The sequence below is a fragment of the Anser anser genome, assembly GCF_964211835.1.
Source record: "Anser anser genome assembly, chromosome: 24".
Classification (NCBI taxonomy): Eukaryota; Metazoa; Chordata; class Aves; order Anseriformes; family Anatidae; genus Anser; species Anser anser.
In genome coordinates, this window is record NC_139745.1 from 3,310,296 (window position 1) to 3,322,598 (window position 12,303).

Here is a 12,303-nt window from a genome sequence, read left to right on the forward strand (position 1 = left end):
AAATACGAGATCTGAAGCCTGTGGGTTATTTGGTACAATGCATCTTCTGTACACCAGAAGCTTTCACCCTGACTGTCCTCATCTAGTGACACAGTTCAATAGTATTTTAGGAATTGTAACTGCTTTATGTAGGAACAAACAGATGCTTATTTTAGTATCGTTTCAAGTAAGGACTCTTCCAACATTCCTCCAGGAACTTTTTTCAGTGCCCAGCTTCTGTACGTGTATGTTATGTTATGATATATTACCTGTAAGATTTCTGTCCTTTAGGATTTCCAACCTCTTTGGCTTCTGTTAAGTTCTTGGGTTATTGCTTAGGAAAATGCATTGAATAGGAGTGAAGTTACAGTAATTAGCACTGCGATGATCAGATCAGACTACACACATATGGAAGTGCTATTTCTGAATGAAAACCACTTCCATATGTTCTCCTCCATAAGGTATACACAGATCCTACCATCATTTTGCCTGACACAAGATACTATGCTGCAAAGTTTCCCAGAACAGCGAATGAACTGAGGTTATCAAGTTCGAATGCCCATGTCTTAATATTATTTTAAAACCTGGATTTATATGCTGTCAATGTCTTTGGCAATGTGTCTGATGTCTCCTAATTCTGTATGTCACAGCTTGCAAAGTAAGCAGGGCATCTTGAGAAGATGTGATGTATCTTCTGCGGTTTAATGGCAAACAAATGCCTGACAAGCAAGATTTCCTTACATACCAACTAGGGCACTACTTCGGCCAAGAGGCAGAATGAAATCCACAGTTAAAACAAAGCGGATTAAGCAGCTACAAAAACACAGGTCTGTTTAAGAGACAAACATTTGCATACAATAAAAACAACCTCCCAACTCCCTTTCGTACACAGAAAATAATTTGCATTTGAGAAGCATCTTGCATAGTGAAAGCACGGAAGAGCAGAAAAGCTTGAATGAAGTCTATGGTGTGGATATACTGGTCTTCAGTAGAGCACAGTGCAGCAATAAACATGCAAACTATAAATACAGAAGGAAATCCTGATAAGATCAACTGACCAGAAGCACTTTTTTCTTGCCTTCCTATGCCACCATTAAGATAGACTAATTAGAAGCTATTCCTTTCTACAGATAATTATCTATTAATACACGCTTTTTCTCCCCCTCCCTTTTTTTTTAAATACAACTATATTTGTACCTATATTTCAAAATGCAGTTTACACATAGGCTAAAAAAGATCATTGCACACCAAAACCAAACCACCAACCCAACTCTCTAGGAATTTCAGCATCTGTTAGGAATTCTGATCTTATCAAGATTTTTTTTAATTTATTTGCAAATGCAAAAGCATTCCTACTTTCAGGGCTCAGATTTGCAGAGTTCCCAGTTCTCCTTGAGACCCATGAAACCTGGGAGTGCCTGGGCTGCAAACTACTCATTTCCAGAGAAACAAAACCAAACCAGGTACACCTAAATCAAACGTGAAGCAGACTATTTGCATAAGCCATACACAGTGTAAAGAAAATACAGGACAGGATGCAGTGCCCCAGAAGAAAAAAAAAATCAACCGAACACGAATGCAACTAAAACTTTACCCTGCTAAATATAAATCTTGGTGCACCCGATGTTGGCAAATACTGAGGATATAGCTTATTTAAAAGTTGCAGTGTAAGAAGTGACACACGGTAACTCAGACTGGGGATAAATTAATAACAGGCTTTGATACCAGATACTGAAAGGATTGGTTTTGAAGTGCTTTTGGATAAAGTTATGGTTGCCTGTACTTATTTTATTTTATTTTTTTTTTTAGAGATCCTGCTATTTTGAATCAGGATATAACCACATGAACCAGCTGCCCTGACCACGCTCCTCGCACTGCCAGGGACAATTTCCTTTTCCTTGCTCTGCATCTTTCCCCTTTCAGAAGAACTCCTGCAGGACTGTTGCTGCAGCCCATGCTAGCATGCTGCTCTGCTGCCCCTCACCCTGTAGCACTTCTATTAGCCTCATCCCAAAACAGATTCCTATCTCGCAGGAAACTTAAGGATTGCCAAAATGAAGTCAACCTGTCAATTACCAAAGACATGTAATAAAAATTATCAAAAATATTAAATGGCAATGTGTGCCAACTCCATACAACCACCACATTTAATGCTATAAATCCTAATTAGTATTTCCCATTGCCGCCTTCTTCAGCAGGGCACTGCAGCAGCTAATGCTGGTGCATGTTATTAGGTTATCCCCAAACAAGTACGCACATAAGCTAACAGGCTCAGTGTGACGTCTACAGATGCACGAGTAGATGAAGTTGCTTTTGCAGCAAGCCACACTCACCAGTAAGAAATCCCAGATCAAATGACGAATGCTCAATCTCACAGCTGTCAAAGTACTTGAGTAAAAAGTATTATAAAGCAGAAAACAAGATATCCTTATTTTACAGTACCTGCTACGTCTTAGAGAATTTCTTTGCCTTAAACATAGAAGTAAAAAAGTTTAGAAGCCATTCAACAAAACTTGGCATTGGAAAACGATTGCCATTACCTATGGATTTGCATTTTTGGGCAGGTTTTTCAGTTGCCATTGATCTGATTGCAACATCCTGACCAGCCTGGTCAGACAGCAGAAAGAGAAAAGAGAATTTAACTGAAGGTAAAGGTAAGGCTAGAAAATACACAGCATGCTACAAGCTTAATGAAAGGGTTATATTGCTGTCATGAACAAGAATCCCAGGAAATTACACGACACACAGCAGTCCCTTCCAATGCATTGCATTAACTACTTTGCAACACGAAGCAACCTCCAGATCTACGCCTAAGTTTCCAAAATCCAGCTGCTGAGGAAGATGCTTCCAAAAGCCCTTCCCTCTTCCCTCCACCCTTCCCATCCCTCTGGGTGCCAGCTCCCCTCGCACAGAGCTGTGTTTTGCTTGGCTCAAATTCCCTCAACAGAGAAAAAGCTGCGGGTGGCATTCCAAACGCTGCCTCGGATTTGGTTTCGCTGCAGCAATGGAAAACAGAGCGGGGACACTGTCAGGGCTTATCACCGACACCACTCCTGTGCTGCTGCATTTTGCCTGCCTCGTTTGGCAACGTTTGGGCTCTGCTCTGATGCAGGCTCATCGGGAGAGCGCAGCGGAGCTGGGTGCTGCTCCGGCACGGCCAGGCTCGCTTCCCCGTGACTGCTCACGGCAAAAGAGAGTAAGCCGAACAGTTCAGCCAAAAGTAAATAATCTCACAGAAGAAAATTCGGGAGCTAAGATTAAAAATGCCTCTCTCTATGGCCTCTAGCCGTGGAAACAACCTGGGCAGCTTCAACCAGCTAAAATTCATGCGAGACTTGCATTGGGCCGCCAAGGAGAAAGGCAGGGGTTAATTAGGAACGTGGTTTCTTCGCTCACAAAACCAGAAGGAAGCATTTTTCTCCTCGAATTAATACAATGCCGGGGGGAAAGGCTCTCAAAGTTGCACTGTGCCATATGTAGCACAGGGAATTCACAGTTGCACAACAGCACAGGACAATCCCCCACCAGAGCAGCAGCAAACGAAAGCCCTCGGCATTACTGCAACTACTAGTGCAGGAGCAGCACCGAAACACAGGACCTGTGATGCTGCTGCTCTCCGAAGACTTTCTGCAAACTATTCTACCTATCATTCAGTCTCCAAAGTGAGAAGTTAGTGTTGCACGAAGTACTTAGTGGAGGGCTGGACCTTTTGTCTCCTCTGCAAACAAAGCTATTCTTAACCGAGCCGGATTTAATCCTGAATCGAATTATTCTGGCCGCTTCCTGAGCCTGCACGCTCCTCTGCACATCAGGGTGAAGCCCACACCAGCTGTGTTGAGCTGCAAGCTGGGGGCTGGCTCTCAGACCCCACCTGAATCCCACCGCACCGGGCAGCTGCTAACGGCTCAGGGTCTGACGGTGCCTGGCTTGAGAAAGCAATACGAGAGTTAGTCCGACAAGTCACAGCACGGGTCATAAGCCTTTTTTGTTAATAAGCAGTGGAAAGAAGAATCTGATTTGCAATAACATTTATTAATGATAAATGTACATATTTACAAAGAAAAATCTGAGAAAAAATACAAAGCCAAAAAAGTGTTCCAAAAGAGAGCATTGTCGTTAAAAAAGAAAGTATTTTTAGTCCCCACAAACTGATCCAACACAACCATGTACCACTGGTCACGAGGTGGCACAAACCAAGGCTCCTAGGACAGCCTTTACCCAAAGCCTGCGAGTCCTTCCCTCCAGCTTTACAAACCAAGAGATGCAAACAGGGACACAAGGGAAAACGCCACGGGCAGGGTCTCCCGCGTCACCAGCACTAGTGAGCACGGACCAAAATGTTTTGAAATGAATCAGTAACTCTTCCTTGGGATACGCTTTTCTGGAAAGCATCCTACCTCAGTCGGTTATGTCAGAACAGGTGTGATCAACTCATGATCAGAAGAGAAAAAGAAAACCCAGTAAAACAGTGGGATAATCTCAGAGTGACATATAACCACCGCTGACACGGAGAGGCTTCACCTAAAACCTTCCTGAGAAGCCCCGAGGTGCAGACAGGGCAAGGCCAGTCCTGCAAATGAGGAAATGCCAAGGAAACCCACCTCTCCTTATTTCAGGACTGGACACAAACACCGAATTCCTCCTCTTTAGGGCCATCACCAGTTACTGCACAAACTGTATGGGAGGAAAACTGGTCTTACGCTCAGCTCCGAATCCTAACACAACCTTCCCACAGAGACTCAGTTCATCTTTGAACAACCCACTGGGTTGAAAAGCAAAGCAGCACACGACAGGAGATGCAGACAACACCAGCAGTCTACCCTAATTTATCTATTTATTTCTAATAATGGAAAAGAAAAGTGGATTTTGTTTTACGATAACGCATACCTCTTCAATATCACCAGCGAACATCATATACAGAGCCCAATACCTAATGCAGCCTCAGAGTTGAAACTGAGTTTGAAGCAATCGGTCAGGCTCAGGTGCACTTGCTGCTTCCAAATACTCACGGCCACCTTTTCCCAAAGCATGAAAGCCTAAGAAACCATTCTGCATTTTCTCTGGAGATCAGAAAAGCTGCTATCAGGGTAAGAAGATTCGGAATAGAGAGTAAGTGCAGAGCCAACCACAGGCTCCGCGATGGAAAAAGCTGAAGGGACTGAACCTCGACTGGTCCCTTACTCCGGCTGCTGGCTGGAATCCAGGTGGAAGCACCAAAGCGTCCCTGCAGCAGAGCAGTCAGACTGCAAAGCACTGGGGAAGTCTAATTAACACCAAAACTGCTGGCAGTCTTCTAGCAGCTAAGTCACTGGCATGCCAGAGCCACTGAGATGTCATTCCTGCAGCAGGTCACACTGAAGGATCAGGATTTCCCACGCAAATCTGGAGGAGGTTATGTGCTACAGTCATTTTCAGCTTCCCTTTGGAAGAAATAACCGGGTTCTCCACCACTCACTGTCAGTGCAACAGGGTGGAACTGCAGCACGCACAACCAGGGGGCTTTAATCCTACCACCGCGAGCACTTCGGGGCGGTGCTAGGGGCAAGGTGAGCTGCCAGCACCTTGCAGGGTGTTTGTTCCTGAGGAAGAAGGGAGCAAAGTACACGTTAGTTCCTTTATGAAAACCTGAGACCTCTGCCCTTAAACTAAGCCAGATCGTGCCAAGTCTCCCCTGCACGACACCCAGCAACCTGAGCGGACGTCAGGCAAAAGCAGTGAAACTGGGAATCGACCAGCACAGCACAAACGTGCACAAGGTACCTAATGCACAAAAATGAGACCCTACGCAGGCTGCCACGGGCAAGATGAGGTTTCTGTTCCTGATAAGCTACAACCTTTCCCTGCCATAAAAGATCATATCCACCCGAATGAATATAGGTAACTGGCCTCTACACTGCCACAGAAATATAAAGGGTTTGTTCAGTTTCTTTATACTCTTCGGTGATAACTGCTCTATAAATTCCAAAAATGTTCCTGAGCATTCTCAGAATGTGAAGTTTAAATTTATTTTTTTTTCGCTGACAACCAGCCTTATCTCAAGATAAAAAAAAAGGAAAAGTGTGAGAGAGAGACAATGTTAATTAATTAAATAATTGTGTTGAAGTGACCAAGAGAGTGCATCTCTCATCACTCTGGGATAAGATTATCCTGAGAAATGCTTATGTTCAAACATTGCTCTGGGCAAAGATTTTAGACTTCAGGTCCTTTGGAAATGGTAGAGGGAGCTGAAGAAACCAGGGCTTTGCAAAAGCTGCCATTATGGCTTCAAGGAATTTGTCGTCGGTTCAAAGATGCTGCGCAGTAACCCAAAGAGTGCTCGATGCAGCAATCCTCAAACAGCACCGTGACAGCTAACCTGAGCAATGGCTTTTTAAAAGGTGCATGTTTAAGCTGTTTTTCTCCATGAAATATGGACAGAAAATGGACAGAGAAGGATTGAACATCCCCTGTCCCTTCCCTCCCCATGTCGTGCTGTGGAGGATGAATGGTCCCCACTTTTCGTTACGTCTGCTCCAATTTTTGAAGGGAAAACTTTCTGGAAAGCTTCTTCCATCCTGCATCTTCTGCATCGCACGCGGCACCTCGGCATCCTTCCTTAGCTTTCCTACCTCTCCTCTTCAAGGGCCGCTTTCTCGAAATAACCTTCCTGAATCTCATCCATGGGCATCCTCAGCAGTGCTGGAACCCTGCATCGCGCCGAGCGGCCACGGCTGCTGCACAGGCAGGAGGCAGGCAGCTCTCCATCCAGCTGCACTACACCTGTAGCTGTACAGCACCAAACAACCCATTTCCTTCTGCTATATCTACCGCTGAAAGAGGAAGACTGTGTATTAAAGGCAGTGTATTAAAACGGGCAGAATACTTTCCGAGGAAAATCAGCATTCAGAGAAAACAAAGTCCTAAAGGCACAAACTGGTGAACTCATCGGAGCACGTTACGAGATCTGGGGACAGAGCGGTCAGATCAGAAAGGTTCCTGGGAGATCAAAATGAAGGGTTCCACTTGCAACCTAAATTTCTGAGACAGAGTTTCGAGAGCCTCAGCCTATACACTGAGAGTAAGAGACAGCTCAAATAGTCCGTGATATGCTAGGACCCTTCCGACCAGGCAGCACATGCCAAGTTGCACACATACCTTAATTGCCTTGCGTCTTTTTCCTGTAAGCATATTTGCTAGCTTCCTAAAGTACACTGTTCACACAGATACAGATCTATAAAGGGTTATAAATACACATATTTATATATATTCACACTTTTTAGTCCCTGTCATAGAGTTCTACTCCTTTCTCTTCTATGCTGTTGGAGCAGCTGCCAACACTGATGGCACTGGTGGCTGTTCTCAGAAGTAACTGCTTCTACACCACTACTCTAGAGAAAGCAACAGAAAGCACATCGCTACTGGAAGGAGAAGCGGTTGGCTCAGCTCAGTCCCATAATTACTATATACAGAAAAGAAACCCCTTAGACACAAAGTCCCATCTGCCCTCCAGCTCGCAAACCTGTTGTACTCAGCCTGGCAGAGCAACTCCTCTCGCATCTTTCGCAGCTCGATTGCATTCACTATCAAGTTAACTTGGATAAACAAGAGCATTTTCCAGACATTTACATTTGGAGGCAATAAACAACAAGCAGCATGCAACGGTTTTGTTAAGGAAGTCAAAACAATTGATGGCTTTAACGTTAGAACCGTGTCCTGAGCACAATCATCTTTTTACACGTTGGGGTAAACTAAACAGTCGGAAAGTCAACATGCTAACAAGGCGATGTGTAACAGGTTATTCCATTCCTGTGACCTAAGCAAACATGCTTCAGTTAGCTCAACACGAGTTAAAAAACACATCTGAAGTGCACCAAGACCACCAGGTTCAGAAAAATGATTAATCTATGTTTACAATAAGTAGTTCCTTCTAATGGATTTTCTCCTACAACGCGATGGATTTTCTTTGAAATGAGAACGCGGGTGCGAGAGGGAAGCTGGTGCTTTGCAGAAGGCTTCCCACCGGGAAAATCAAAAGTTGCCTGTCCCTGTCTATAAGTTAACACTAATAGCAGCACTGACAATCAACACTTTTTATTTAAATGCCAATCTCAGTTTCCTAGAAAAGGAGTGGTTATGGATTAGATTCAGCACATTGCTGTGAAGCCTCTTCAGGCTTTTGGATCACTATCAAATGTTCCTCTGCTTGTGAACATCTTATGTTCAAAGCAACGAGCCGAAAAACAATTCTTCAGCAATTGCTACATGAAATCAAAAAGGGCTGCAGAGGCAAACACCTCCTGCCACGTATTTATGTCCTCAGTCTGCTCTCTTACAGCTGAAGCCTCTGAAACTGGGGACACGATTTAGAGAATTCCTTTTTGTGCACAGCTCTAGGAAATGTCAAAATAGATCTGGCAATCCATTACCACTCCTGCCAGGCCCCGGATCACAGCTACACAATAAAAACAGAGGGATTAACGCTAGCGTTGCATGGCGTCCCTCCCCGGGACTGCAAACTACGGAGATCAAAGACCAGGACAAGGAAGATGCAGCAGAGGCTACGGCCAAGAGATTCAGGAGCTTTGGTCTTGAGGTTTCAGTGTGACCCTGTTCCCACTCAGAGAAAGAGCAGCCACCAAACAGTCAGTGCTAACACCACAAGAAAAGACATCATAAAGGGAATGCGCACAGAAGGAAAAATACTAGAGTACAGCTGACACTTTTTGAGGGATTTCTGCTCTTCAGGAATTGGAATAGAAACCTTTGGAAGAGTTTCTTCACTTGCTTGCCGGGGAAAGGCTGTCTCAGTAGGTATCTCCTGCTTTTTTAGTTTGTCTTCATCCTGTACTAACAGAGGACGTTCCTGTGTCTGCTTTCGTGGTAGAAGATCAAGAAAGACAGAGAGAGATGAACAAAAATGACAGATGGAAAGTGCCCAAAGTGACACTTGGAGGTGTGCAAAGTTTTCGGACAGTCTTCCTGTCAACGTGCTAATCGACTGCTCTTAAAAGCAGAGTGGTTTTGTTATTTATTCATTATTATTTAGAGCTCGAATTACCCTGCTACCTGAGCTGCAAAATATGGTTTTCTTACAGAGCTCGTGGATCCCTGCATCACAATCCACGTGTGTTTTGCAGCTGTCCTCCCAGAAAAGCGCATGGTTGAAGCCTACTAACGGGTGTTTGGAATTGGAGTGGTTCAGCAGAAAGGGAGCTTTGTGGCATTACCAAGAGAAATGGTGTAGTACAAAACGTGGTCTCTGACAACTTCCTATTCTACAGTGCCCTTAAAAAATAGCTTTTGTTAAATAACATTTAGACTTCAGTGCAGGTACAAAATTATTTTTTGAAAGTTCCGACAAGAGTATCAAAATTTTGATCATTTTGAAAATTCTACCAGAACAAGTGAAAAACTTTTACATCTTAGAAATCCCGAGTGTGGAACAGGCAGGCTGCCAGTACGAGCACTCCAAACCCCTGAAATCTTGCTCTGCGCTTTAGCACTTTTGTTTCTGGAGCCTCAAGAATGTGAAAACCCAGAATGAATAAATCATCACACGGGATCATGCAAGGGCTCTAGCACTTTCGCTGAAGAAAGACGAGATTGTGGGAAGTGTTGCTGCGACCTGTCCAAGGAGCTCTCCAGCCCTTCAGGTCGGCAGCCGTGGTCAAACCCAAGCGCACCTAAGAAAGAAAGAACTTGGCTCTAAGCTCTCTCAGCTGAGCTAGCCTCCTCTGGTCAGTGCGGTATTTTGGGACTGGTTCTTTGCACACCCCTAAGTGCTGAGTATCAGGGAGAAAGTAGCTGGGAGACTGGGCAGCAAAAGAAAATATAAAATGCAAGAGTAACATGATCATTAAAACAAAAACGGAAAGAAAGACAACATAAAAAGAACAGGGTACAGTTAATCTTTCATAATTGCTTTTCTCTCCGAATATACGGTTACAACTTTCATGCAGCTTTTTCCAACCAGCCATGCACCAAAAGAAGCAAATCGAAAGCTGCAAAAGCTGCAGCAGTGCAAAAAGTCCTCTCAAGTGTTAGGCTGTGAGTTATGAAACTACTCCATGTAGCCAAAAGAAAAACGTTATCCAGCAGCTGCTCTCGAGTTTTTGCTTGGTGCCATTGCAATAGCAAAAATCTGGTTCAGCAGCACATATCCGAACAGCAGCTTTACCTCAAGCCCACCAACCTTTCTCTCAGAAGATAGGACAGTGACTTTCTTGACCTGGACACACAAAGCGTGTAAGGTTCAGTTGTCTTGCAGTAAAACATACAGGAACAGCAGAAAAGCAGCCCCTGGCAGAATACCCCTTTGCCACCACAGCAGGGTTAAGATACCACCATGAGCAGCAGAAATAGGATTGCTTTGCGTTATTCACCAACCCTAAACATTGTGCACTGATGTGCAGGTCAAGTAAAATTTCCTCCCCGGTAGGTGCCATATCTGAGACACATTTCTGGAAGTTCACAGCATAATGTGTCCACCTCCATCTCAGAGGTGAGGCTGCTTCAGAGAGGAGCACATTAAGAGGTAGCGTGAATGTCCAGAAATGCAAATCAAGGGCTGACCCCAATCTTCATGTCACCGTGGTGCACTGCAGCCTGCAAAGCCCACACCATCCAGTTCTTGTGCACAGCAGCCCCCTAAGACCTCACGTGCAGTCACCACGCAAGAACTTCTCCTGAATAACCAAGAATTTCATTCTCGCACTGCAGCTGCTGAGCTTGAAAGCCCCTGCCCTGTTCCACCCGCACTCCATAAAACACTCGGTACAGCCGGCCGAGCTCTGTGTCGCTCTGCTGTGTCCTGCTCCCCGAATTCCTGTGCAATTTGCACTAAAAGACAGCAACCAAAGGGTGAAGTTCATCCAGGTGCTATACAGGCTAATTCCAAGAATGACAACAAGCTCATCTGGGAGGTGTGGGAGGGAAATCGTTTTTCTAACAGGAAAAAAAGCCCTATAATTTTCATAGCCTTTCTCCATGCTTTGAGGAGCCTGTAGGAAACTCAGCCACTAAAGCCCTGGTATCCATTCTGATAACTCTCCATCCTCTGCAAAATTATTTCTGTTTAACAATCACAACCCTTGCAGTGGGATGAAGAACAAACGAAGCTTATTTGCAGAGCTGTGGGCAGGAAGGGGAGAAGTTAGGGTTAAAGCAGGAGAGATTCTGCGACTGCCTTTGCTGCAGCCAGGATTCAATTTTTCAATTTTAATGAAAATCTCATTCATTATTTAAGGGATTTAAGGGACTGATTACCACTTTCACTCACAAGCTTCAAATCTGAGCCAGGAAGTGCCAGTATTAATATAAAGAGAGAAGCTGCCTATTATCAAAGAAGAAACAAGCTGGCAGACATCTCTGCTGCTCCATCTCGGTTTCTTTGAAAAGGTGTTTTATTTTTTTTGGAGGCAATTAGTGAGGGGACTGTGAATGTACGTGGCTACGGACACACAGACACAGCTTCTGCAAGGAGAAAGCCTTCCATCAGGTATGAACAGCCCTGCTCTCATCACAGCACACCTGTATGCACTAGCAGATTCCAGTGCAAGACTAAACCCAGTGACTGGATTAACTGGAGATTGCAGTGACATTTGAAATGGATGGCATGCGAGTGTTCCTGCACTGGATTACCTGTAATGTTCCCTTCAATTTAGGGCTTTGGGGGGTTGGGGGGCAACCAGGAATAAGTCAAACCATGCGAAATACGCTATCAGCACGGATGACAGCAACGCTAGGAAAAGGAGTATCGATACCAGGTGACAAATTCCTACGCTTTTATACAATTCACAAAAATAAATCGCATTTTTATGGCACTAAAACTAAAGCACCCATTCTCTTAGGGATCATTACGCACGTTAAAAGTCTCCTCAAACGGAACCAAAGCTCCGGGGAGCTGAGGCTCGACCTGAGCTCGCGAGGCCGTCCCTGGAAGCGGCACGCAGCGAGCCACCACCCGCGCGGCGTCAGGGTACTCACTCCATCCGCTCCCGTGGGAATCTGCCCGTTGACGTTAAGCGTTCGGAAGGGGGAGTGAGTGGACAAACGTTTGTCCCATTCACTCGGCCGAGGCTCCGGGACAGACTCCATGAAGTTCTTCTTCAACTCGCTGATGTTGGCGTGGTGCTTCTTTATTTCTTCTTGGGTCTTATCTAGATCCTAGTAGTGAAAGGACAGAATAAATGAGGAGGCACAGAGACAGGCACCTACAGTTGCCTACGCTGCCACATAGCAAAGCTGCACTCAGCAGAGATGTTGCCGACTTCCATCAATTGTGCTCACACTGTAAACACACCAAGGGAACGTCCTCTCTCCTTTCTATCCCGTCTCGTATCGAGC

General features: G+C 44.9%; 1 protein-coding gene across 50 annotated transcripts in view; it reads right to left on the reverse strand.

Moving 5' to 3' along the window:
• Positions 1-12,303, reverse strand: part of EPB41 (erythrocyte membrane protein band 4.1) — an 88,232-nt gene that overhangs the window by 12,088 nt on the left and 63,841 nt on the right. For 39 of the 50 annotated variants that reach the window (XM_083810268.1, XM_083810313.1, XM_083810307.1 and 36 more), the window contains one exon: positions 11,944-12,123. In XM_083810268.1, the coding sequence (XP_083666394.1) occupies positions 11,944-12,123 (180 nt within the window). Of the gene's footprint in view, positions 1-10,150; positions 10,187-11,943; positions 12,124-12,303 lie in introns of all 50 variants that reach the window. The other 11 variants (XM_083810306.1, XM_083810303.1, XM_083810301.1 and 8 more) reach the window with 1 other exon arrangement.